General features: G+C 45.9%; 1 protein-coding gene across 2 annotated transcripts; it reads left to right on the forward strand.

Moving 5' to 3' along the window:
• Positions 1 to 3,787: 3,787 nt before the first annotated feature.
• On the forward strand, positions 3,788 to 26,926 carry TMEM201 (transmembrane protein 201). 2 transcript variants are annotated; one of them, XM_065038001.1, is made up of 11 exons: positions 3,803 to 4,068; positions 8,055 to 8,175; positions 8,833 to 9,027; positions 9,204 to 9,380; positions 9,842 to 10,233; positions 10,687 to 10,890; positions 19,805 to 20,022; positions 20,681 to 20,752; positions 21,593 to 21,883; positions 22,371 to 22,502; positions 22,951 to 26,926. In XM_065038001.1, the coding sequence occupies exons 1-11, from the start codon at positions 3,965 to 3,967 to the stop codon at positions 23,046 to 23,048; spliced, it is 2,004 nt and encodes a 667-aa protein (XP_064894073.1). In that variant the 5' UTR covers positions 3,803 to 3,964; the 3' UTR covers positions 23,049 to 26,926. The 2 variants fall into 2 exon arrangements, with proteins under 2 accessions (XP_064894074.1, XP_064894073.1); XM_065038002.1 differs by lacking the exons at positions 19,805 to 20,022; positions 20,681 to 20,752; positions 21,593 to 21,883; positions 22,371 to 22,502; positions 22,951 to 26,926 and adding an exon at positions 13,609 to 17,123 and having other exon boundaries at positions 3,788 to 4,068.
• Positions 26,927 to 27,165: the final 239 nt, after the last annotated feature.

Genomic DNA, 27,165 nt, shown 5'->3' on the forward strand with positions numbered 1-27,165 from the left:
GAAACTTCATGAGATGCAGTAACTTGGTCACGCAGTGCTGCTGATGGGAATGAGATACTGTGTTATCTCATGGACACGTCACTGCAGTTAACATCAAAAAATCCACAGCCTGTGTAAAGAGTTTCTTTATGTCATTACTTGATTTCTTACTGAAGGAAATAAGGATTAGCCAGTTTAGTGCAGCCTGTTGAACCAGTATCTGCCACACAATTCAAAGGGGTATTCTTCAACAGTAGTCAAAGTACAGTTCTTATTTTGTCAGTTATAAATCAAATATCCTGCATACTTGAGATCAGTCCTTTCATAAGTATTAGAATATGCTTTTAATTTTAGCTATCTCTTTACCACATATGTTGCAGCAGTACCTTGTGATTAAAGTATTGTATATGAATCATTACTGATAGTGCAGCATAAAATATCTTAGAACTCAAAAGGTAATTTGTGTTTTGCGTTGGCCATACTATGCTCTCCCATTCATTAGTGTCATTTGCTTTGGCAGCTGAGACAAACACGGCAGCATTTGAGCCCAGCTTCAGTCTTCCCTGCTGCTGAACCGAACAATGAGCTTCTCATGATTTGAGCAGGTGTTGAGGTCTTGAGCATAAAGTGTTTACGGACATCTTTGACTTCAAGGACCATATACAGCGGAGGTTTGGACTTGGAAGGAGCATGCAAAGCATTAAGAAACAGCCTAGTAGTGAGTAGGGCTTTCTTTTACAAAATAAAGTTTTCAGGCTCCTATTTTGTTGCAGAAATATAATGGGTTGGTAACTGGATTGAAACCTTCACGTCTGCTCTCATTAGAACCTGGCTGATGACTGGTACTTGAGGTCATATTTGACATCAGTGTGATGGAGGAGCCGACTGCAAAGAGGGTAGAATGTGTGTATACCTCATTATGAGGCAAAACTCCAAAAATAACTGATTTCTATTATGTCTTACTGAAAAGACTGTATCACATTACCCCTAAGCTAAAATAGGAAACAGTTGAGTAACTAAAAATTGGCATGGCTTTTTTTATGGAGACAAGCAGCAAAAGCTTTGGTCTCTTTATAGGAGTCAAAACTGCCACACAGTGCTGTTTCTATTTTTGAGAACTAGGACAGTTGTGCTGCTGCTTTCTGAGATTTGCTTTCTGAAATCAGTATTCCTGTGTGCTTACAGTACAGTAGCTCACTTTTGAAATGTTGGTGAAATGTGTAGACTGCTGTTATCTTTTGAGATGAGAGAACTCAGGCCCCTTTGAGGACTTTGAGACTTGGCAAGAGAGAAAGTGAACAAATTTTTGTTCCACATAAATATGAGGGAAACCCAGGAATTCTGGTGGATTTTTGGTTTAGTTCTTTAAGCTTTGCTGCCAACCTTTACAGAATCGGTCTTAGTTTGATAGGGTGTTAATAAGCTATACTGGGAAGTAATAGAACTTCTGAATTAGTATAATTCACTCCTTTTTCCTTCCTCTCTCCACTGTAATTTTTAAAATTCACTGACCCTTGATTCCTTAACCCTGTAGAGAGTTACCATTTTTAGGTGATGCTCTGTGAGCAAACCCATTGATGTCACTGAGTATGGAATAAGCCTGTTACCAGAGGGAAGAAGTTGAAGTTGTTTTTCCAAAGGGATATCTGAATTTACAAATAACCAACCTTTCTCTGGTTGTGAAAGCAAATGTAGCAGCATTTTTCACTGTTCATTCCACTTCTTGAGCTTCCACAGAAAGTCAGTTTCATGAAAGGTAGGTAAATTTGTTACCAGTTAGAACTTCCTGGACAGTTTCTCTCCAGGTTTAGGCTTCATTACTAGACAATTTGTAGTTTAATTATCAGTAAGGTGATGAAACTATGTTTTTATCTGAAGTGACCACAAAGTTTCCATTAACTTTACCAGGAGCATCTGTTCCTCTTCGTAAATTAATAGTTAAATTACAAACACACTGTTGCTACAATAGTATGAGCTACTCATGTTGGTTAATTTAGCTTTGCAATAATTTCTTAGGTGTTTGAAGATGTCTCAAGTCCTTATACTGTAAGACCTACTGCTTCCCTTTAAGTATCCATGGTTGCTTTGATAGTCCTCAATATTCTCTGCATTTACTGGTGGTTGTAATATCGTGACTGTGCCCCTTACTGCGACTGGTAGTTGTTTTGCACGAGTACCTCATTAGCTCCTTTAAGGAGGCAACTTCTGGTCAACGTGGTTGGACTGATACTACAGAGAGAGTTGATGGGAAGGGAGGGACGTGGTAAAAAAATAGACAAGCTCTTAAGCACAGGAGTCCCAGGGGACTTGCAGAAATGGAACAGTTAAGACCCCAACCACAGGTAAGCTTAAAAGTACAGCTTCCAGTACAAATATTTATGAAGAGCTTTTGCATTGGCGGCTTTTTAAAAACGTGGTTGACATCACTTGGTTCTGAATTTTAAGCCATTCTGTCTACTGCGCTGAGAGTGTTTTGTTTTTAACCGGGCAAACAGCTGCGCAATTTGAGGCAGGCTTAGTCTCATATTTTGCAGAGGTCTTGCCTTCATGTTAGCGCAGGGCACGACTGTCAGACCAACTGCTGCCAGTTCTGTAAGAACAGTAAATCCCACTTGTGTGTGCTGAGAGGGGCAGAGCATAAATGGGTGTTGCTTTCTTTGTAGGGAAGAGCTCCTGAACAAGCCTGACCCGGGCACTGCTCCCATCAGAGACCTGGGGGCTTTCTGCAAAATTGGGTTGTTTATCAGTCTGTCCAGAGAGAGGGAAAGTCTAGAGCAGCCGTCTCAAACTCCTGGCTCACAGGTAACAACCTGCCCACAACGCCCTGCGCTGTCATTCCTGCTGCACTTGCCACACTGTCCCTTGGCTCAAGTGAGATGTCATTTCAGCCCATGGCTTACTGAGCAAAGCTGTTCAGGGACCACAAAAGGGCGATAACCTGTGCTCTAAAATCAGCGGGGAGGGTATGGGAGTGTGATTGCAGGGATCCTCTCTTTTCCCCAGACAACCAGGTGCTTTGGTAGGAAAGTACATCCTGAGAGAGAACCTGTTGCCTTGGAACTGCATCCTCTTCCTCTGCGGCTGTTTCATTTCCACAGTTCTCTGAACAGCCATCCTTTTTCCTTAAATTTAATTGCCGGTTCTCTGCCTTGTTGTATCATAGAATGTCAGGGGTTGGAAGGGCCCTGGAAAGCCCATCCAGTGCAATCCCCCCATGGAGCAGGAACACCCAGATGAGGTTACACAGGAAGGTGTCCAGGCGGGTTGGAATGTCTGCACAGAAGGAGACTCCACAACCCCCCTGGGCAGCCTGGGCCAGGCTCTGCCACCCTCACTGGGAAGAAGTTTCTTCTCATATTTAGTGGAACCTCCTGTGTTCCAGTTTGTATCTATACAAAGACCCTGTTCTTCACAGTTTTATTTCTGCAGGTGGTGCTTGGGAGAAATCCTCGTAGGTGGAGGTGTGGTTTTTAAAGGCCCTTCCGAGGTGTGGTTTCTGAACGCCTTTCTAAGGTGTAGTTTTTAAAAGCCTGGGGCCTGCAGCCAGCCTTCACCGGGACTTTTAGGCCTCTTGCCTCGGCAGGGCCGCTATCTAAACGGTGCTTTCGTAATACAGAAAGTCTCGAGTCTAAATTTAGGGGGAAAAAAAAGAAATCAGTGTAAGGAGCCGGTTGAACTCGGCGCCAGGCCAGGCACGACGGGCCCCTCGCGTTCCCGGAAGGGCAGGGAGCCCGCCGGGCCCCCCCGCCCCCGCGGCCACGATCTCGGCCTTTGGCGGCGCTGACTCACGGCGCCGCCGCACGACTCCGGCCTTTCACGCCGCTGCTCCCCGCGCCGTGACTCACCCACCGCCCGCCCCCGCCGCGCCGGAGGGAGGGAGAGAGGGGCGGAGCGGCGGCGGGAGCGGCGGGAGAGGGGGGGCGGCCGCGCCGCGTACAAAGCGCCGCCGCCGAGGTCACCGCGCCGGCCCGTGTGGGGGAGCGGCATGGAGGGAGCCGGGGCGCTGCTGGCCCGCTGCCCCGCCGGCGGGCTGGGCGTCACCGTGTGCGCCGCCGCGGCCGGGCTGCTGCTGTACCGCATGGCGCGGAGGTAGGGCCGGGCGGGGGGCGGGCGGGCTCGGCGGCGGAACCAGCAGCTCCGCGGGGCGCGGAGGGAGCGGGTGGGGACTCCCGGGCTTGGGTGGTGTCCCCGTGGTGGTGGTGAGGCGCGTGTTTAGGAAGGGATCCCCCACGAATTGTCAGCGGCGACAAGAAGTTGTAGGTAAATGGCTGGAGGCGTTTTGCTGTGTCCGCTGGAATCGCTTCGTGCCTTTGTGTGTCTGCACCGAACGTCAAGGACTTGCTGCCGTGGGAGCTGCGCTGGGGAAATGGGAAACGTTTCCCTTTCCCGGTCTGGCGTTCCTAGCGGGTTAGAGATTGCCGAACGCTCGGGGTTTTCCTCTTTTGTTCCTGTTTGAGGCAGCGAAGGAGCGTTTTGCTTCTTGTGTTCATTTGGAGGTGAAAGCAGGGGCAACAGTGGGAGAGTGCCATAGAAATAACAGCGCTGTTAACAGTGCTAAAACTTGGGAAGATTACGTAGAACTCAGAGTTATTAGTGACCGGAGTTCTTTGGTCATTTGGTTTTTAATTGCACTGAATGTTCCTGACCTTAGAACAAATTTAAACAGACCAGTTGAAAACAAGGTTTAAAAAGCATCAGGAGAGAAGTCAGGAAACAGATTTCATAAAAGGAGTAAAGATTAATTTGGCATATTTTAATATAGCGTAGATTGAAATGAATGTAGAGAATATCTGGAATGAGGGGCACTTCAGCCTGTAACAGAACTTGAGTATTCTGTTCTTCTGTAAGAGTTTCTGGTGGGGTACGAGGCGATCCCAAGGGCTCGTCTTAAGGTTCACTTCAAGTTTACACTTTGAAATAGAAGCGTATTTCTGCATTCACAGCAAAATGCTTATGGTTTGCTGTTTATACATAGCCATATAATAGTCTGTGGTAGATTAACCCATATACAAGACTTTCTATGGCATATTTAGGGCAGCTAAGAAATACTAGTGGCCTAAAGCAATCCCCAGTGAAGCAAGCAGCATTTCATTGACCCAGTTGAGGCTGACGTCTTTTGAGGGATGAGATTTGATTTGTGTTGCTTAGGTTCATCAAAAGGTCTCTGGAATGGAAAGCATTTCTTCCCAAGTCCTTGAAAACTGCTGGTGAGCTGTAAATATTTTCCAGAGGCGACCTTGACAATTCTTTGGGGCTACATACTTGTGTTTCTCAATACTACTCCGATATCACCGCATTTCTTACTTTGCATTAGTTAAATGAATCTTCCGGAGTCATCAATGAGGACTGCTTAATAAGGGACTGATTCAAACACAGACATGATGCTGCCTTTGCCTTTGGTGTTAATCTTTTGATACAGCCCCGCTTTGCTCCATTTTCAGTGTGAGTGCACGTACATATCTAGCAAGATGCCTTTATCAGCCTCAGTAGAAAGGGAAATGAAATATATTAGAACAACTTAGTGAAAAGTAGTTCTGGAATAACTGTCAATGTGTGGAGTTACGCTGCTGTAATTGTGCCAGCATCTAAGACTGTTCTTTTTGTATCAGGGAGAAAAAAGATGTTATGGCCAGATATGCACAGGAACTCGTTAAACCTTATGAGTTTGGGCCAGATAGGAAAACTCTGATGCGTTTTGTGGTGTTTCTTTGAGATTGTAGGTTGGCTACTTGTTTGTTACGTGTTGTTGGAAGTCTGGTTGCTGAGCTCAGACCAGCAGCCATAGCCACATTTCATTGGTCTTCTTAAAGTCCTGTACGATTCCTAGAAAATTAGCACCCTGCTTACACGTGCTTGCCTGAAATGACCTTTTTATGGTTCTTTTTGCATCCAGCAGGTTGGGAACTTCTGATTTTTTGCACCTATTTCTATGGCAACAGATTATAGGTTCGCAAAAGGAAGTATTATTGCTTTTTATCCCAAATAATCCAGGACTTAGCCATTTAATTTGCATACATTGTGAGAATGAAGGGCTGCTATTTAACCCTTGATAGCACTTCCTCAGCCTCAAGAGTGAGAGATGGAATCCTGTTCGGAAAAGGTGGAAAGGACTCGTATACTAAGGATTTGGTCTCTGCTATTAGAAAGTTCTCAGAGAGGGTTTGGAGTTGGTTCTTTTATTTGCTTTACTAGTTTTTTGGCCTGTGTTTTCTACTTCTGTGTTACCCTTGAAATCAGCGCTTTTACCTTCTCTGTCATGTTGTGCAAGTTCTAGATGGGTAGTACAATAGGTAGAGGCTGAAGCGTGGTCTGTCTTATTTCCATGGTGCCAGAGGATGAGCCACGGTGACATTGTTGTAGTGGGATTGTAGCACGTCCTACAGTACCTGGCACCTACATCAGAGGATGGAGTTTAGGCTGGGTTTGCTATCAAAGTCTACACTCAATGAGCAGTAGGATTTGCATTTTGGGGGTTAACATGCTTTGCGTTATATTTTCATAGCTTTTACACCTATGTTAATGAGATGAAACTAGCATGGACGTGTGTTGCTGTCCATCCTTCATATGGCTATTTTGACATGTCGTTTGCAGGGAAAACTTGCACTAGCAACCTAGATTTCTGTCTAGTTTAGGCTGTTTGTTTGGTATTTTTGCCTGTCAGTTTCAATGGTGATATTTTTAACTCGGATCACTTACTGTTTTGAGCCCCCTTGGCAATGAAGACAGTTGAGCAGTGAATATTCATTTTAAGAGGGGTGTGGGTGGATGCATCTATTTTGAGATGAGAATCTGTCACCCTAGTAGCTCCAGCCATTTTCTTTCAGCATCTGGCAGGGAATCCTCCCTGTGCTCTGGCTTTTTAGACTTCTTTCTGGCGCTCCATTTCAAGCTTGTCCTGTTCATTAGTACTTAAACAGGAGGCCCAAGCATCACTTGAAGGTTTGATATTGTGTGATCCAGGTTCCAAGACATGGTCTGTGGAAATGGGAGTGGGGAAGGATCGTAATTGTAGGCATCCAGCTACAAAGGTGACGGCTGAGAGAGAAACCAGCTTAACTGAAGGGAGAACCCCTTGCTGGTTTGTTTGCGGGGCACCAGATGACATTTCTGCAGCGTTCAGAACATGTTTCACTGCAGAATGTTGTAGCGGCAGAGAACATTACCTAGAGTAGGACGAACACGGGTTGCTCTGAGTTGGTGGCCACTTTGGCTGCTGTTACTTGCTTTCCAGGCCTCCCTGCTCGGTTGCTTTCCGCGCTGTGTTAGAAGCTGCACGGGCAAAGTGCACGGGGCTGGTGGCAGCTGGGTCTGTCTGTCTGTCCTGCTGGGCTTTGTCCGAACAGCTGCCCTCCCTTGGAGGTGTGACAGGGGCTGGTTCTGACAGACCCGGGCAGCTGGGCTGCGCTTCCTCTGCAGTGTTGCACCGAGTTTCACGACAGGGGATCCAGGTCATTAATCTTTGTCTCTTCAGTTCTAGTGCGTAAAGATTGGGGCAGACATATTGATTTGCCAGTTCTTTATTATGTGTCTAAAGCTGCGAAGAAACAGCTATTTCCGGTGCCTGAACCTTGGGATAATTTGATATGCCTTTGTCCTTGAAAAGTTTTCTAACAAGCAGGGCAAGTAAAACGGTCACCATGGGTCCATTTCCAAGGTTTCTGACTACCAATTCTTATGGATCATAGTTTCTGTTTCCCAGAATCCTGTGCATTAAGCAGCACTCTACTTCACCCTTTGCATATATTAACACTGCTGATTATGAAGATTTGCACCCCCAAATGTGCCTCTGAAAACCAGTGAAGTGTGTTATTCGCAAGGTTGTTATTCAAGTTCTGGCGTGTCCACGGTACTAGCACAAAGAGGTAGATACAGGCCTCAGGCAGAAGCTTCTTTCTACCTTAATAGTCCATCTTTTAATTGCGAAAATGACTACTGAGTCATACCGTTAACCGTCCTGAATGGGAAGATTGATTGTTAGTCCAGCTTCTCTTGCACTTCCCTGTTTGAAAGCCATTGCTTTCCTCTGCCTCAGCTGAATTCAGTGTTGGTGCCTGACACGCTTCCTTTCCCAACAGGAAAAAGCCCACACACGTGACTGTGAACTGCTGGTTCTGCAACCAGGACACAGTGGTGCCCTATGGGAATCGCAACTGCTGGGATTGCCCCAACTGCGAGCAGTACAACGGGTTCCAAGAGGTATTGTGGCAAATTGCTGGAAGGGTGGCTGGGAAGGTGCGTGCCCTGCAGAGCAGGGCTTGCAGGAAAGCCCTGCTCCTTGTTGAAGATGATACAGGCCCAGTGCAGATGAACATTCAGCGGTTTAACAGCTGGCAGCTCTGTGCTCAGCGTCTGTGAACTCAGCAGCTGATCACTTGATCAAATTTGAGAAAGAATCCACTGTACTGGGATGTGCTGGCGTAGAATCATAAAGACAAATTTTCCTCTCTTGCTTCAAAGGGTGAAAAGGGCCTTGGCTTTTTCACCAATATCTCTTTAAAATGTGTTTTGTTTGGTTTGGTCTTTCTTAATGTATGGAACAATTCTTCTCTGATTTTCTGTTTTGTAAGAGCTGAATTGCTTTATTTAGGGTATTAAATAACAAAGCCTGTCTTAGGCTGAAATCCACCACCCCCAGCTGCTTGCAATAGATGTACAGAACAGTGAATGGGGGAGCAGATTGGAAGCATTTTGTCTCCTTTTTTACTTATTTATTTTGTTACATAGGTGAATGCATGGAGTGTAGAGCTCCTGATGGAGCTTAGGGAATCTTGTTATCAACCAGGGCATACCTAGTTTTGATTTTATGATCTCCTGTTTGCTTTTCCTCCTGCCTCCCTTTTTGCTGCTTGTCAGAATGGAGACTACAACAAGCCCATCCCTGCTCAGTACATGGAACACCTTAACCATGTTGTATCAGGTGCTACGACTTTCTGTGATCCTACCAAACCGCAACAGTGGGTGAGCAGCCAAATTCTCCTTTGCAAGAAGTGCAACAACCATCAAACCACGAAGATCAAACAGCTGGCTTCATTCTCACCAAGGGAGGAGGTAAGTGTTCACTAGGGCCTGGTATCACAGGAGAATGTTTGACCAAGGCATTCCCATGCATGTATCTGCTATTCCTGCTCTGATTATTTGCTCTATAAGAACTTATTTTATCTGGTTTTGCAAATGGTACCGTACTGCAGTTCTCATCTACTTTTCCACTCCTTCTCCCTCACCAGGGGAAATACGATGAGGAGATTGAGGTGTATAAGCACCATCTGGAGCAGACCTACAAGCTGTGCCGTCCATGCCAGGCTGCTGTGGAGTATTACATAAAACATCAGAATCGGCAGCTCCGGGCGCTGCTGCTCAGCCACCATTTCAAACGCCGTGAGACAGACAAGACCTACACTCAGGTACGTGGGAGGAGAGATGAGGGAATTCAGGGGGAAGTGCAGAGGTACCTGGTTCTGCCGCTTGCTGAGTAGTTGGCACAGATGCTCCTGGTGTTAGTTTGAGGTTTCCTCTTGCTGGTGTCATTCAGTTCAATTGCTGGAAGGTAAGTCTAATCTAATAATGACAGAGTGGAAGGAAAATAGTGGGACAGGCAGAAAAGGGGAGATACGGAAGCCAGTTTATGAGAACAGTGCAAGAAACTACGGAGTACAGGGAGAAAAAAAGAAGTAATAACAACGGGAAGTGATTTGTGACCTTCTCCTTGCCTCACTGCCCTGCCTGACCTTGGCTTCTGCTCACAGCTCTGCTGTTGTGCTTTACCAGCCTATAACATCCCACGTGGTGTTGGACACAGAGACAAGGATTTGAGCAAAACGGTTTCATTCAGCTTGTGACAAGGTGTTTCTCCCTTCCTCTGCAGAATTTATCTTCATCCTCCTCTTCTGCTTCCATAACCACACCAGCTCAGGTGATATTTCTGCGGTTCTTGGCCTTCCTCAGCTGCGCGCTCCTGGTTCTGATGGCCTTATATGGCTCAGGCGACCCCTTCTCGCTCAGTGCAGCGGTCCCTGCTCCTGTCTCCTCCGGTCCAGCGTCCCTTCAGAACAGGACTGACACCAGCTCACGTGCAGACTCGGAAAATGACACTTCCATGGTGGTGGCAGGCTGGCAGGAGCTGCTCCGCCTGCTCCCAGAACAGATGGTGGAGAACCTGAGTGCCGCATGGGCTTACGGGAAGAATCACCAGATGGCAGTCGCTGTCCTTGGGCTGTTCACCTGCCTCTTGGCCATGTTCTTAGCCGGGCGGATCAGGTCAGTGTGCTCTTCTCTTCTGTTTCACTTAAAGGAAAACTGCATTACGTTGGAGGCCTTTTGCCCTGTTTTGACTCAGTGATCCAGGGGGAAAACACTTGCCAGAATGGCACCTGTAGTACTGGGTGGCACACTTCTCCCTGTTATTTCTTGGGTTGCTGTCTGAGTGGAGGCAGCAGAGCTTGCTTTAGATCTGTGTGCTGGTTCATTCAATTTAAGCTTGAATTACTGTGAGTGAAAAGCTCCCTGTGCAGCTCTGTAATCTCGTAGATCAGAATGGTACCGCAGTAGGGGGAAGGGCTGCGAGACATAGAACCGTAGTAAGAGATAGTCCATAACCTGCTCAGTCTGGATACCCTCCCTACCTTCCTTCTCCTTCCTTGGGGCCAAGAGGTTTCACTGGTGTTTAAACTCTTACCTTGTGTCTTGTTTGGTTTCTTTTTGGCATTGCAGGCTCCGGAGGATTGATGCGTTTGCTTCAGTCTTGTGGTTCGTAGTGATGAGTCTACATTTAGCTGAGAGATACCTGAAGACAGAAACACCCAACTGGCTGGACACAGCCAAATTTGGCACCACGTCCTTGTGCTGCTTGGTGGGCTTCACCGCAGCTGTGGCCACGCGGAAATCAACGGGCCATCGGAGATACCGGCCCCGAAGGTCAGAGCCAGAGCAGTGACACTGGGGGAAAAAAAAGCCTTGTGAACTCTTTGCAACTGGTGCTTCTCTCTCCTCTTTTTATTTTCCCTCTTTTTTTTTCTATTTTTTAATTAGCTAAGCAGTGAAGATGTTTTCTTCCTTTATGTATTATTTTTTTCCCATCCTTCCCACTGTGCTAGCTGCTTGGAGCATGTCCACTGCTGGTGCTAGCCATGGAAGCTACTCCTGCTGCCTCCATTCTCCCTTCCTCCTGAATCCTGCGTCAGCAGCGCAAATATCCAACTTTCCCAAAGCCAGTTCTTCCAGCAGCTGCTTCACAAACTGCTCCATAAATGCAGCCTTCTCCCCATTCTGCTCCTCCAGCCAAAGAGATTCTGGCTCCTCCTGTCCTTCTGGTTCTTCTCGCTGCCTGTCCATCCTTAGCCAGTCACAGAGGAATCCTCTGCCTTGATCCTCCATGGGGCCCAGGCCACCTTCAGGTTTCTAATGGTGCTGGTCATTTTCATTTCGAACTAATGGGAACTTGCCTCTGGATTCCGAGTCCTCGTAACGTGTGCTGCAGTAACACTGCATGGTGAACAGGCATGCGGGGAGGGGACACACGGAGTCCGTAACCTGGTTTTTCTTGCCTTCCACTGTGTAGCATCACTTAACCGCATGTTCTCTTGCTCTGCCATCCTCCTACGACTCCTATTTTAAGAGGCGTCCTTAAGTGCTTTTGACTGGAACTTCAATAATTTATCTAAAAGGGTGCTTTAAAGGTTACGTAGCTCAGGGTGTCTTGATTTAATATCTAAAAGTACTCAGTTGTTTTAGGCTAAATTTTCAAATCTACCAGTAACTATTGCTTTGCTGATTTTCTTTGGGTTTTTAATCTGCTCACCCCCACCCCGCCCTGAGGAGCATCTGTGTAAAACCACAATTGGATTAAAATGCGTGTGTTCCTCCACTTCTGTAGCTTTAGAAACAGAAGAAATATGGAGCTAACAACCTCATGCTATGGTATATGATCAGCTTTCATTGTACATCACTACTTACTTGGTCAACATTTTCCTTATCATTGAAACAGATGAGGAGCATGTGCTGTAGGAAGGGGTGGGAGCCTTTGCTGCGGGACCGCACAGCAATAGGGGTGGATGTTTCTTGTTACTTGGAGGGGTTCCTTTTTGAAGTCTGGTGTTGGTGCTAATGCCACTGAAAGAAGGGGTCTGGAAATTGTGACTCTGGGTGCCTGGCAGTCCTCCGCTGCGAGCCGGGGTGGCTGGATGTTACTGGGGGGAGGAAGGAGCATTCAGCTGCTTGGGTTTTTGTAGGATTAACTTGTTGGGGCCTCTTAGGATAAGCAGTCTGATTTATCCTGCAGTTTTTTGCAAGGCGCTCCCCTGAGTTGCTCATCTGGATTTGGGTCTTTCAAGAGGAAATAGAATTGTTACGGGAGATCCGCTGTTTTCTTTTATTCAGAATAGCACTGTGGAACTTGCCACACTAATAGTCTGATATAATTTAATTGGTTGTCTGGATCTTCCTGTGTATAAAACCCTAAAATAATCAGAAAGGAGCTCTCACTGTGAAGTGTCTGCTGAAAGACTCAGACACTACTGGATGCTGCAGATGCTGATGAAATTGTAGAAGCTTTTTTAAAGGAAACAAAATATATTCCATAGCTTTTCATAGTTATTGCTCTTCAAACCAGTCCTTATTGTGAAAGCAGAAAGGTAGCACTGACAAAAGCTCTGTAGAGAGTCATTAACGGAAGCCAAGTCATGGGACGATACAGCTCTTGGCTGAAGGACCGACTGGCACGGGACAGGGACACACAGACCTGCTCCCCATCCCTGCTCTCTTTTGGAACTTTTTTCTAGTGCCTTCAGATAACCGCAATATCCACCTCCAAGCAAAAAGAACCCTTTTCTCTGTTCCGGTGCTTCTGAATGATGCTGCTCTGAGGGTTCTTTACTTACTCATCCACAAAAGGAATCCAGCATCTGCAAAGTCTGGGTCCACTCTTCTGTGTTCCCATCGTTTATCGGTCCTGACCCAGAGTGTTTGTTTTCCAGCTCACAGTGCCAGATTGTTTCTTGTTCCAGTCTCAGAGTTGCTTATAGAAGGATAAATATTGAGACCCTTAGAAGGAGAAGGGATGTGAGCAGCTGACCAACTGTTAAACTGTGTGGGGATGGTCATGGTAATGTCATGGCTAATTTCTAATGACAATATCATTTTTTTAATGAGAGTAAAATTACCCTGACCAAATTTTCTGGCCCAGTAGCAGGGAAATTCGAAGTGTCAGCCTCTTCAGATGATTTGCTTTCAGGAGCTGAAAGTCAAGGCTGTATTACGTTTCACTTTGTCCTCTGGCCTCTCATCTCCTTTGTGCAGCTGTTTTTCTCCCTTCTTTTTAGCCGCACTTTTTGATGTAAACATGCCCCATCTTTGAGCCCCATGGGGTCTGGCACCTTTTATGATGTTTTGCTCTTACGTGTTACGTTCTTCTCCTGTGCCTGATCTTTACTTCTGTTCCCTTGTCTTTTTCCCTGCGCAGTGCTGGGGTGGGCTGGGGAGGATGCACACGACATACCAGAACAGGCAGTTGGTAGAACTGGGGGAAGGAGTGGGCTTTACACTCTGAAGCCTGCATAATACTGTTAAGAAATATTTTAGCTGTTTGCACAGCAGGTGCAAATCTGTACTGAAAGAGTTTAAAATCTTTTCGTCTAGGAGATATGTTCACCGCAATTGACATGCAAGCAAGAAATCCGTTTGTCTTCACGTTATGCATACTAATATGAGTGAAGTATATTTACAAGTTGCACTAATTTTATATGTCAGAACATCAGAAAGCTACTTCGTTTTATGGCCAAGCTGTACAAGTGAATCCCTGGTCTCTGTGCTGCTTAGTCCACAATTTATGATGCAAGAACTTTTGGACTCTCAATTGGAAAAATTTCAAAGGCGAAACAAAATAAGAAAACACACATTGAAATGTGGTTCGTTTTTAATGCCAAAGGAGCTTTTGTCTTTGCTCAGGTGCCGGCTTATTTTCCCACTTCTTGGTGCCTCAGTCTGAGCTGCTGCTTCTAAAAACAACAAAAAGCCTTAGAGCCTCAAAACCAAACTTGAGCAATTGAATTTTTCGTCTTCTGGAGACTCTGGTGCTGACAGTCTCCTCTCTTTCTGCTTTTCTTACAAGCTTTTGCTGAAGGTAGGCGATGATTGATCTTTTGGAGGACAGGGAAGAAAAGAGGAGAAAGGTGTCTTTTCTGGAGATGTTCTGATTTATAAACTGCTAAGATTCGATTTATAAACTGTTAAGATTCGATCTGTACTAATTGTGTCTCCTTGGACAATTAGGTCAGAAGATCAATTATCAGTATGTTACTGTTGATCGCTTCTGAAAAAAACAATAGTTAAACCAGCACTGCCTTTGCTGAGACTGTTCTGCAATACCTGATTTCAACACCAAACAGACTGTTGGGAACACTGTGCCATGCCGTAGGTTCGGTACAGAAGGTGCTCTGCCAGCTTCGCATTTCTCGCGTGAGGTTCAGTTCGGGAATAGCTCAGCAGTCAGCTATATTAATACCATCCAACTCTGCCTGGTCGCCTCCCTCCCAGTGAGTCCAGCAGAAGGAAATGTTCATTGCCAGCTCAGGTATTTTGGTGCAAGTCCAACATCTGAGCGCGGTCTCACCATCCTCATGCAGCTGAGGTGCTATTTTGTACAACTCATGGAGATCTATTTCCTTCTGAGGGATAACAGTTAACAAAGGGCTGGTAATTTACTAACACGGCTGACACAAAAATAATCCAGAACCACTTGATCCGGGCTTTGAGCATCTTTTCACTGAGCTGGACTCAGCCACAGGTGAACCTGTGGGAACCTGTAGTCACCAGGTGCAGCTTTGCCTGAGGGTTCTCCCAGCCACACAGGCCAGAGCATGCAAACATCTTAACAATAATAGAGGATTTTAGCCCAAAACCCTCTAATTTCAGGTGCTGCTTTTTTACGCTGGCTGTGTGTCGGTGTCTGGACCGGAGGACAGTACTGCAGAATGGAGCAGAGGTGGTGAGGGTTGTTATGGGCTTGTGTGTCACTTGAAGCCAAATCTGCTCCAGCCCAAAGTGACTGACTCTGGTCTTTGCTCCCACAGTGGCTGTGGCTGATCTGCCAGCTCCAAAGCATCTTGTACCCTGCCCAGCAGAGCTGTGGATGTATTAAGGGGCCAATGTGGGTTCATTAAGTGCCTTTCTCTGAACAAGATTTTTGACAACGCTGTTGCTCTGCTTCAGTGGAGCTGACGCAGCTGCAGCTCGGGACAGCGGTGCCTGTGTGTCTGCCAGGCCGGTGATTTGTCCTTCGTTGGAGTGTGGCTGGGAAAAAGAACTTTTGTGCTGCACTCTTAAATTTCTGAGCAACTCTACAGACTGTAGAGGAGTTGAGGGAGAATCCAGAGCTAGCAACCAAGTAAGCATCTCTGCTACTTCTGGTCTTCCTGAAGCCCTCATTGACACCAGTGCATGCAAACTGACGCCTTTGTGGCCCTTTGAAGTTCTAAATACACTACATATATGTCCTGCTCTTTCCTTTCTATTAACTCGTTTCCTACGTCTGTGCTTTGCATGCCCTAGTGAACTGAGCTTGGGTGTGTCAAAGGGTGAGGACAAGAGGGCCATATAGAAATGGTGTAGTGGTGGTTTATTTTGGCTTTATGAATATTTTTCAAGTACGCTGAAATTATGTGAAGCTAATAATCATGCTTAGATACTAGTGAAAGTATATATTGCTGTATCGTGGACAAATTATTTATACTCTTATAAAAATTAATATAACGGATAGCGGGATGATCGCTCCAGAGTGCTCCATGCATGAAAGCAGGGACCTGTGGGATACGGCTTGGCTTTGTTTTTTAGAGATGCTGTTGAAATTGTGTGCTGTCACATATGACCTGCCAGTTCATTCCAGGTGTGCCGTCACCTGCGCGTACACTCGGGGCCTCTTCGAGCCGTAGCAGATACTCGCATGTGAAAGGGGCAGTACTCAGTCCTGAAGCGTACCTTGAGTCATCCCCTGTAAAGCCTCATTTGGGACCAAAGCTGACAAGTCCGCAGGTAGGGGAGAGGTCCTCTGAATACGTTTGTCATGCCAGTGAGTCTGGATTTTTGTAGACGTGGGATGTGCGTATGCACACAGCCCCCTGCCTTTGTGCCACCAGCTCAGAGGGATGGCAGAACTGATGCCAAACATCTGTCTGTACTCTAGGAGGTATTAGTGCAGGACCTGGCAGCTGGAGCATTTTCAGCTGTAATTCAGCCCTCCTTTTTCATCAAAAGCAGGGCAACATATAGGAGAAAAGAATTCCTAGTCTTGGCAGCTAAAGTTTCAAGCTAAGTCATATATCAAAATCTTAATGTGTCCGAGACCTGTGCCCTTTTTTAGTGTGATTCCCTCTTCTGCCTGTGCCTGTTTTTTGTTCACCATATTGCTCTTTATTGCTGATTGTGTCGGCTTGGCCGGAGGCACGGGTTGTGGCACTGACTGGCACAGGTTATGGCACTGACTGATGTGATGCAGCAGAGCAGACAAGTCCCACACATCAGCTCACAGATCCTGGCTCATCTCACAGCCAGCACGGAGGCAATCATGAGCTGCTTCTGCACCCACGCTGCGTGGACAACACGGTGCAGTTATACATGAATAACTCACAGCTGGATTATGATGGGACTTTAATTCCAGAGGAAATCTTTTACCCCCTGGCTGCCTGCAGGCAGATGACGCTGGGCACATACAGCAAGGTGACTGTGCGCTACCTTCGTCATGTCCTGAATTACACGGTTGTAGAAGCGGGTCCCTCTGCAGCCCTGTGGTCTGACCAGGCCCACGCTCTCCCATGTCTCTCTCTGTCCCAGGGGTGATGCAGCATCTCTGGTTAAAATGTGAATTAAAAAGGCACACACATCTGGTGTGGTGTCTTTGGAGAAGTGTATTGGGCAGAGGAGGGGAGGCTCTGCTGGCAGGAGGTGTTTCTTCAGGACAGTGTACGGTCCCATACCATGTAATATTCTTCTTTAACCTTCTGTTTATTTATTTTTAAAGTCTCTGTGTAGCAGGGTTTTGCCCAACTGTCTAGTAACGCTGTGATCAATGTAAACACTAATGAAGATACACGATTTTTGATGTTCACAATACCAAGTTCTGAAATAAACGGCTTCCGGGCCCTGACTATTTCCACAAACGTCTGACTCCAGAGCCTTTTTTTTTTCCTTTTTCCCCTTTCTTCTTTTTTTGGTTACTTTTTCACCATTACCAGACCCACTATTACCACGTGCACAAACAGCTTGGAGCAATGTAGTGGTCTGAGAGCCGAGACTGGGCCACACGGCTCCGTTCCAGCACTGGGATGTGGCCCTTTTCTGCCTTATGATCCTCTTGATCTCATCACCTTTTGTCATCTGCTTCTGAAAGAAGTTTTAGTTCAGCTGAGCATTCTCAAGCATCAAGCACATTCCCATGACAGCACCCCTGTTTTTTAGCAGTATTTAGCCCTCTTGAGGTGACGTTATCAAACTCTAAAGAAAAGGAACAGGATTTTGCTGCACACCTTGCAAGAATTTACTTTGTTCAGAGTGGATAATGCTATGCTTAAAATTCTTCAGCTCTTCTTTGCTAACCATAGAAATCTCTTTTCTGGATGGTGCAAGAGAAATGGTTCATCAGCTGCCCAGAGGATGTGATTGCACGAGCTTGGTGTGGTTAAGAAGTGGGGCTGTAGAGCAGGAGAGCCCGTGAAATCCAGTCCCAAAAAGTTAAAATCCCAGGAAAAGATTGTTGTTATGAGTGATAAGTGAGTGTAGTATCTTCCAACCCATTCAGTGAAAAACTACCAAAAGCCAATAAGCCAGATAGGCTGTTTCCCAGTGCAGCCAGGAGCTGTGTGAAGTTGGATCCTTTAGCCCAAAGATAGAGAAGGTACAAAGTTAGGGAGGAAGAGCTGTGTTGTTCACAGATGATGCTCTGATTTAACCCTTCACAGACATGACGCAGTGGGTGGTAGGTATCACTCCTTCTAATATCATTCATACCATAGTCCTGAGCTGCACTTTTAATTTCTTTTCCCATTCGTTTTCTCTTACAAAGCCGCGACGGACACGTACATCTATTCACATCTGTTACGTGTGGCGGGGCAAACGAGTGTGTGTATGTGCACTAAAGAATGCTGCGTGTTTGCGAAGCATGACCCCCTTCCCAGGTCCTCTGGAACCTGAAGAGGTTGGGCAGATTCTGCTGCGAGACGGACGAGTTCCTTGCTGCTGTTAAAGGCATGTCCTGCTTGCAAGCACCGGGAGGCTGGTTGGCTCAGATGCTGCTCAGCCTGATTAAGCTGGTCGGGATTGTTGATGTCTGCCTCGTACTAGCAGATAAGTAGTTCTATAAGATATTTTGAATTGTGATCTTAACTCTAGACTGGTTCTTCTGGACACGCTAGCACTGCGTAACATTGCTGCATCACCTCTTTAGTCTTCGAGAATGACACGTGCAGAAATCACGGCGTGTGACTGAGATATGTATATTCCTTTACACTCTGACTTGTAATACTCCTAATTTCCTCTGACAGAAGAGAAGCCATGTTACTGTTCTTCTCTGTGTCTGCTTTCATTTACATTTTAGACCACATCTTTTTCATTTACCTTTTAAACCAGTGCAAAGTGGGCGATGAAATGGGGGTATCAGAAATCAATCGCATGGTTTATGCATCTAGTAATTGAGTGTGAAATACTTGGCAGTGCTAGCTGCAAAAACTGTTTGAAATACAGACCTCTCATACGGTTATTTTACCAGTGGAACAGAAGTCAGTTTAGTTTAAGTCTGTAGTACTTAAAAACCAAGTTAATTGGTACAGGTGCCATTAGTAGGTTTTGTCTGTTCTCTTGTCTGGTGTTCTCAAGTTGGACACACTGTTCTACAGCTCATCTCTTTCATTAGGAAAGAACCCATTGAAAACAACTCGCAGACCTAGAAATACAGTTGCCATTATTACTGCAATTCAGTTTTTTTCCAGGCACTGTAATAGAGATGGGTTTTAGGCACCAGAAGCAAGACTCTTCCTGGGGTGTACGCTACAGGAGCACAGTTCCCTCTGAATGGCTATGCTAGTACATATTTGGGGCTAATTATGATATGCAGAAAAAGGAAAACATAATGGTTTAAGCCTCAATTTAGGACTGGAAAGCCCAGGTTTGTGTCTCTGTTTATCACAGGATCTTTATGTCACCCTTGACAAGTCACTTAGCTTCTTTTTGCTTCTCTTTCCCATCTGTAAAATGAGGATATTGAGTCTTCTTTACCTCACGGAAGTATAATAAAGGTAAATGTAGTAGAGAGGTTTGAATGTTAGTTTTAAAACAGAACTCTTATGCCTAAATCCTTATCTAGGTGCCATAAAAATACTTTTCTCTATACTGGCATCAGAGGTAAGATGTTGATTCTGGTTCCTAAAGACAAAAAGACTAGTAAATAACTACTTGTTTCCCACAGTCATAACATTCCTGAGCATGTTTGCATGTGCACACAGCAAACAGAACATATACTCTCTCCTTGGTCCTGTGTGTATCTGGACTTTGGAAAGTATTCTGCTGGTCTCTGGGTCATTTTCTCACCCAGGGAGAGAACCAAGATACTATGCCTTGTTGCACCTGAGTTCCTAAGCTTTTCTACCATTTTTTCCACCCTGTATTCTGGGACAGGTTGGCCCACGATAATTTTAAGTTGAGCAGTTCATTCTGCATCTTGTGCTCCTGCACTGACAAATTAGTACAAACCTGATAACAACGTGAGTGTTCGTGCAAGAACCACAACTGAGAGGGAGTTACCGGAATGTACTCGTGGCTAAATGTCTGCCATGCCTGTCATTTGCAGGTACCTTTCTGGGGATTCGATCACTCTCTTTCCCAACGGCACTGGGACCGGCTTCCCTTCCTCCGCAACGTCTCTCTTTGTCCCAACACCACCCAGTATTCTCCAGCTGACAAACCAACAGCTCTTCAGATCCCCACGCGCTATTTCGTCTTCCTCTCTCCCTGGTCGGCTCAACAGGGCGCTCTCGCTGGGCACCATCCCCTCCTTGGCTAGAGCAGGTAACTGTGCAAAACATTTTGGAAATGGCAGTGGAACGGTACAATGCTTCAGAAGGAAATAGGCTGTGAGGTACCTATGTACCATGACCAGACCGACTGCAAAGAGCATGCTGTCAGGGCTGAATAGTTTTTGCAAACAGCAAGGTTTTCAACTTCCAAAGCGGTTTTTCTGTAGTTATGTAAATTAAGTGCCTAAGAAATATAGTTGGTTTAGGCTCTGACGTTTCACTTGTATCACGTTTTTTTCCTGACTTCAGTATTTTTCATTGATGATTTTTTTTCCTGCCTCATTGTTATGGTTAGCATGCTTGACAGCTAGATGGACTTTCATCTCGCACTATGATTTACCCTTAAGGCTTTTTTCATGAGAAAAGGACACAACCATATCTTCACCTTCTTCCTTTTAAAGCAGAGGCAAGCTCGGCTGTGCTACACTCACAGGGTTGATTTTGGAGCCTGCTGGACAGATCTGTTCTGCTGCAGCTGGGAAAGTGGATTATTCTGACACTTATACAGCCTACCCAGGAAAACACAGGCAGTTTTCCTGCCTACGTTTACCACCTGCCCCCTTCTGAGATTGATGACAAGATGATGCGGTTACAGAGGCCTCCAGTAGCTGAGCCAGCTGGGTTCAAACTGCTTCATTTTTGCTTTGTAGATTCTGGCTACTTGTTCAGCGGGAGCCGACCAGCCTCGCAGTCATCTCAGTCCAAGGAATCTCCTACATCAGGTGATGCACTGCGCCTCCCAGAGCAACTGTCTTAGCAGGGTTTGCAGTGAGTGGGTTGAAACACATGATCCAAGTTTAATTCTGCCCTCCCTGCTCACGTCCCAGTGAAAATGTCATTTTAGCTGTTAGAAGTGCTGCAGTGCCAGCTAAGAGTGGGACTGCGTTAAAATAAGGTGCTGTGTGTGTTGGATGTTCTCTCCATTAAATCAGTGAGGCAGAGCAAGGATCCCTTCCCTGCTCTACAGCTGAGCTGACATTGCTTTGATAGATTTTAGACTGTTCCTAGGGCAGCTCTTTTGTTTCTCTTTCCTTCCCCAGCCCAAGAAGCTGCTGATCTTACTCCGTCTGCTCTGCCCTTTTGCTCCCGTGTCCTCCGGTGACCTGTCTGTTGCCCTCCTGACCCCAAATGGGTTTTGGCTGTTCGTGCTGCTGAAGCGTTTGCTGCTGGAACTGCAGTCACAGCCTGGGCACATGCCATTGTGCAAACCTCCTCCGTCCTGATAGACCTTTTCAAGAGCCTTTAAAGAACATGCCGGAATGGTTCATTCACCTGCAATGCAGGCTCTCCTGACCAGATAAAACTGAGCAGAGAGAAAACTCACCCGGCTCCTGATAGACCCACCTCTACTCCAAGTCATTCTTGAGTGTACCAAAGCACGTGTGGAATTTCTCCATGTTTCGCAGTGTAGGAACTGGAATGAATAAAGAATTTTAGTACAAGATATGTCAGACATTTGCAACTCCCATTCCCTTTTCTTGTAGAACTGTTAAATAAACCTCTGCCTATTTTATTTGGATTATAATCTAATTATTTTCTCTTTGGGGATGTTCCCATTTCAGAGCACTTCTCCCTGCTGTCGGGCAGCTGTGCTCCCTCCCGCATCCCCTCTCCAGCACCGTCGGTCGCTGGCTCTGTGGCTTCCAGCTCCGGTTCCTTGCGGTACCGCCGGCCGCTCATCAGCCCTGCCCGCCTGAACCTGAAAGGCCAGAAGCTGCTGCTTTTCCCATCGCAGAATGAGGCTCTGCTCACCCCAACTAGCTCAGAGGAGCACACCCACTCGGACAGCAACATCTTTCCCACCGAGTTGTCCTCCTTTCCGAAGAAGAACCTCAGCGAGCGGGGAATGCAAGGTATGCTGGCAGCCTGCTGCACTCCTGGAAACGCATTTGTAGGAAGGAGGTGGCTTGCAAGCAAAACCGTGCGTCATCTAGGCCACTCATAGATGGGAAACCTTCATGGAAAACCCAGGTGGGGATGACTGGTGGGCTGCCAAAGCTCCCTTAAGAATCCACTGGCCTGGAGAGCCTCTTGTCTGCCAAAACGTGTCCTTTTCTCACTGAGTGGTGTCCCCTGGATGCCACTGCCCTCACCCCTGTTTGGGTAACTCCTTTAACCACAGATGTGGTGATGCTGGAATGAACGGTGTATGAGACAAACATGCAGGCAACTGCTGCTGCACAGCAGTGAAATTTGCCTTTTGTTTCTAGCTCCTGTCCTCCTTCCATGATTTTACCAGGCAACCGTTCATTACTCATGTCTAGCCTTAGTCTGGTAACTTCTGCTACTTCTGGCTCCCACTGGTGCCTTCTGAATTTTCCTATCATTTTCTCCTTGCAGATATGAGATCCGCTGTGGAAGGAGGGAGTATTTGCAGTGATAACTCCATCAAGAAGGAGGATCACTCATCACACTCGTCTACCTGTGTGGTAGACACAACTACCAAAGGGGAAGATTTGGCAGGCTGGAGAGGTAAGCGCAGCTCGTGGGAGTGCTTCGTGTATGTGTGAGCAGTCCTGTGAGGGGAACTGAGATCTTTCCTGTGCTGTAGTAGTGATCTGATCTAGATATCAAATAAGTAGAAAAAATAGATCTTCTGCCTGCTATTCTAAGACCTTAATAAGGCTATTGCTCCTCTTTGGACTGTTGGAAGAATACTGACAGGGTGCTAAACTGAGGCAGAAGGACAGGGATGGGGATGCAGGTGTTGAGAAGAGCGATGAGATGAAAATAGTACCAGAGAGAGCAGTGGAATCTTTCCTGACAGGATAAGTGCTTCAGCAATTTCTGCTTATGGTAAAACACTGGGCAAAGAGAGGGAAAGGGCACAATGTATGTTCACTGTTATTTATCTCATCAATTCTTTAATATCTCTTTCTACTATTTCCTTTTTTTCTTTGTGTTGTCCTCTTCCACTAAGGTCATTTTGGTAACTCTGCTCTGCGAGGTCTGCTAGCCGTGAGTCTGACTCTCAATGCTATCTTCACATCAGCCTATGTCTACCGGAGCCTGCGTTGATTTGCGCCAACACTCCCTTTCTTTGTGGTTCCACCCGCTTCTCAGAAGACAAGAAGAATTCAACCACAGCTTCGTGTCTAATGGCCATGCCACCGGTGCATGCTGTTTTTAAAATCCTGTTGTATGCTCAGCTGTCATGACAAGGAACCCAGGTAGCTGCTGCCATTGCTTTTCAGTAGAACATATCCCAGGGTTGTCCCTGGAGGTGGCAGGCAGAAGTCCCAGAAAGCTCCATTCAAAGCAAGAGGCCAGTCAAATGGCCCATGCGCTTTCTTTCAAAGGAACTGACCTGAGACACAAGCCTGAAAATGTGTAAGCTATGTTTTTGGGAACCTATCCCTTGCTCTTCTTTCTGACATATTAACCTTGGTCCTGATGGTACTGGTAAAATTAGGAGAATTAGAACAAATGAGCTGGAGAAGAGGGATGGCTTTGGTAGCTGGTGCTGCGCATTGGCTGCTGTAACGGCATCCCCAGTGGTTCCTCTTCTCTCTTCCCTTTGGCATTCTCCTCTAAATTACCAGTGAATTTTCTTTAGTTGCCTTAAGCTTGCCTAAGCACGTGGGTGACCTTGGCTGCTCTGTCATATTCTTGCATCTTCTATGTCCATGTGCTTCCACCTGGGCTGTGCCCTGAGGCCGCTTTCACCAGTTGCCATTCTGGTCATGCTGGTTCTCAGAAGCTCCTGTCTGTTCACACCTCCAACCACTGCTGTTGTTGTAGGTGTGCACAAACCCCAGACAGTCATCCTCTCGTGGTTTGCTTTAGGAAGAGGAAGCTTGCGCTTTGCGTTAGAAGCTAATTCTGTAAGAAGAAAGAATCCCTGCGTGATTTGCACCACAAAGAGTGCTCACAGCTCTTTTGACTGCTGCTGTTTTCACTGAAGCAGCGAGTGGCATCGCTTGTTCTTGCTGTAAATCGCACAAATTATTCTATTAGAAGGTACATGAGAAGCTGATTGTATACATTTATCCAGAAACCTGAAAGCTCAGTCTGATACTGGTATTTGCTGAGTAACCATTTATGATATTTCTTACTTAGTTAAATGCCAAGGTGCTCTCAATGAGAAATGCAAGCCTGTTTCTGGACAGTTCAGCCTTCTGGATAGATTTATTTTCTAACCCAAAGGAAGTAGCCCTAGATTTTCAAAAGCGGTTTATAATTTGGGAGCTTCTGCTTTTGGGTGAGTCTTCAACATTGCTTAGAATTCAGGGGGCCATTTAGAGTATTGTGCTGAATACTCAAAATCATTTAGTACATCTTAGGAAAAAAAATATTGATCTTTTATGTTTTGATTCTTAAATCCCAAGTGCAGAGACAATATTTACCAATGTGTCAAGAATACCTGATGAAAAGAGAAGCCAATTGACATTAACTATGTATTTCCTGAAGCAGGACTGACTCTGTCAAGAGTTTTTATATTGTCTCTTCCTTTGGGCTCCTTTATCTCCGACTTGTTTCTCGCTCCTCTCCCTCACCCCATTGTCTTGTGTTTGCATCTTGAATTACAGAGTTGATGTTTGTTGTGTCTTTTCCTCCCTTTCAGTTCTGCTGCTGTTCCCTCTACTGTACTCTTGCATGTGCACAGAAACAAAGTGTATCTCTGCTGATAATTCTCTGCTTTGAACCTGAAATTCACACCTCAGAGTGATGATCACCCTTCCTTTCACTTCATTTTTTGTCTTGCACGTTTTAATTGAGTTCCTTCCACAGCCTCACTTAGTACATCACACGAATGATGGCCAGACTCTCGTCAGCATGCTATGTGCCAGATTAAATCACAGAATCACAAATGGGGCTTTACTGCTGCTGATTCAAGCACTGAAAAATTAAGTCCTGCTTTATCTCTTCCATTTCTTCCTGCATTGTTTCAGCAGCTCCCCATCCTCCCTTGTTAACGAGACCTGTTCATCAGCTGCTCTGCGTCTTCCGGGCAGAGGACAGAGCTCTGTGGCGATGTCATTCCTGACTCTGCGTCTTTCTCTGAGCCTCTTGGGAGCGTTGGGAAAGGGCAGAACCAGCACCTCCTGTGCAGGGATGGGTGCAGGACAGAGACCCGCAGCAGAAAGGTGTGCTGCAGGTTGATGATTCGTTCTTTTGCAACTTGCATGAATTGTTACTTGTAGCCAAACCTGACCCATAACTGTGCTGTTCAAAGATTTTTGTCCCTTCTATAGACTTCTGCAGTCTCCCCTGAGCATGTGTGTAGGCAAGGTGCTAGCAGACCAACTTACAAGCTTCTGTTTAGACCTCTGCTGTTTGAGTTTGATGTCCTGGTACAGTGTGTGACATCCCATTCACGGATCCTTGTCCTGACTTCCAGCATACCCGGGGGCCTCCTATGCAGAGACAAGCCTGCCAGAGAATTCTGTGGGTTTGCTTGTCTTTATTACTCCAACAGATGTGCACTGTGACTTCATGTATGCAAACTTTCCACTTCCACCTCCCAGTCTGCGCCGACTTTTACCATCGCGCTCACCTGGAGTCCAAGCTGGTCTCTGTTTCTGCCAGATTGCAATACAAATTTTCTCCTCCTTCCCAGCGACCAAGGAGCTGCAGCCTCTCAACACACCTCTTCTTGCCCGTGTTCCAGAACAGAACACTTCAACCTGTCTCTGCACTTGTCAATCTGCTCACTGAAACTGTTCCTGGAAGGAAGGGTGTTTGGTGACTTTGTCCAAAGCAGTAGAAAGACTTTGGATTTTATTGCTGAAGAGGGAAGACAACCAATTTTTTTCATTCTGGTGCTAGAACACTCTCCAGTGGTGCTTTCACAGTTGTGAAGCCTTCGCTTGAATAGTACACACGCGTATACGTGTGTCTGTGTGTGTGTGAATGCATGTGTATGAAAACATTTGGAGGGTTTCTTCATTTCAAAAGATATGAGCCCATGTTTGTCTTTATATCATTGGCCTTAATTAGCTCTGAGATACTGTGTCTATCTTGCTGCTGTTTTCTATATGAAGCTGGTTTGGAGGAAACAAAAGATTATCTGGTCCCCCTGTAAAAATCTTTGTGACTGATGATGTTGATCTTCATACAGTGCTGTTCAGGGGCGAGATTTTATTTTTCTAATATTTTTCCTACTGTAAAAACTGTCGGGAGAGTATGGAATGGAAAAGATCTGTACAAAACAGTTTGGTAAAGGTTTGAGCATTACTTAATAATAACAGCAATTAATGATCAGGTGGGAGATAAATGAGTTCCATTTCCAGACCGTTTCCATTAACTGCCTTCCCTTCAAAATGTCCAGGTACTTCTTCTTTGATATGGGCTTGTTAGGCATGTTCTGAGACCTTGCAGAGATTTTCTATTCTTTTGTTGTTCCAAATGAGGAGGAATTTGGATGCTAGAGCCTGGCTGCAGTTCCACAGTCTGGGTAGTTTGCCAGATGTGACAAATATTATGCACATACCTATTTGATGGGGCAGAGAGAATTGGTAGAACGAGTTGCTGATTTCTGAAGGTCATCTTATCCTTTTACATAAAATCTTGGACATGTAATTGGTCACTGTGGACTTGCGGGGAAAAACCTCCTTGCTGGCATATGTAGGCCAGACTCACTGAGTTTTAGGCTGTCTGCTCAAGCAACAAACGTGGCCTGTGGATGTTTTATTCCCACTCTCTCTTCTCGGGTGATGGGAACATCTGCCAGCCCTGCTGAGCTGACTGGGTTCCTTAAAACTGGGCAGCTGGAGTCAAGGGCTTGTTTGCCTGTGGATGCTGCTACATTTTTTCTTCCAAGCACCATTCCTGGAAATAACGATGGTCTTAACCTCTCTCACATGCATTTGTTAGAAGGCTAGAAAGGGCCAATTTGGCCTTTTTTTTTCTTTTTTTTTTCTTTTTTTTTAATATATTGCATCTGGAAATTATCATCACTGTGTCCTGTGGTGGAAGTAAGGGACGGCACACTTTTGGATGGAGTGGGTATCTAGAGAGGGTGAGGAGGACAATTTTGAGTCCTCAACCTTATTTCCTGTAAAAGAAATACTGTATGTCGTGTGCGTGTACTTGTTTGGGGAGCTCTGACACTGTACAGTTCAGTTAAACGCGCTCCAAGGGAGGAGAAACTGTTCCTCAGAGGTTTTTAGTTCATGCTTTGTGTTCAAAGAGG

Source organism: Columba livia, chromosome 21, assembly GCF_036013475.1.
Source record: "Columba livia isolate bColLiv1 breed racing homer chromosome 21, bColLiv1.pat.W.v2, whole genome shotgun sequence".
Taxonomy (NCBI): Eukaryota; Metazoa; Chordata; class Aves; order Columbiformes; family Columbidae; genus Columba; species Columba livia.

What these genes read in the sequence shown, in the direction of transcription:
- TMEM201 (XM_065038001.1), top strand. Translation starts at nt 3,965, where the DNA reads ATGGAGGGAGCCGGGGCGCTGCTGGCCCGCTGCCCCGCCGGCGGGCTG. An exon ending in CTGTACCGCATGGCGCGGAG is followed by an intron (nt 4,069 to 8,054) that starts GTAGGGCCGGGC and finishes CTTTCCCAACAG; the next exon opens with GAAAAAGCCCACACACGTGA. An exon ending in CGGAGATACCGGCCCCGAAG is followed by an intron (nt 10,891 to 19,804) that starts GTCAGAGCCAGA and finishes TGTCATTTGCAG; the next exon opens with GTACCTTTCTGGGGATTCGA.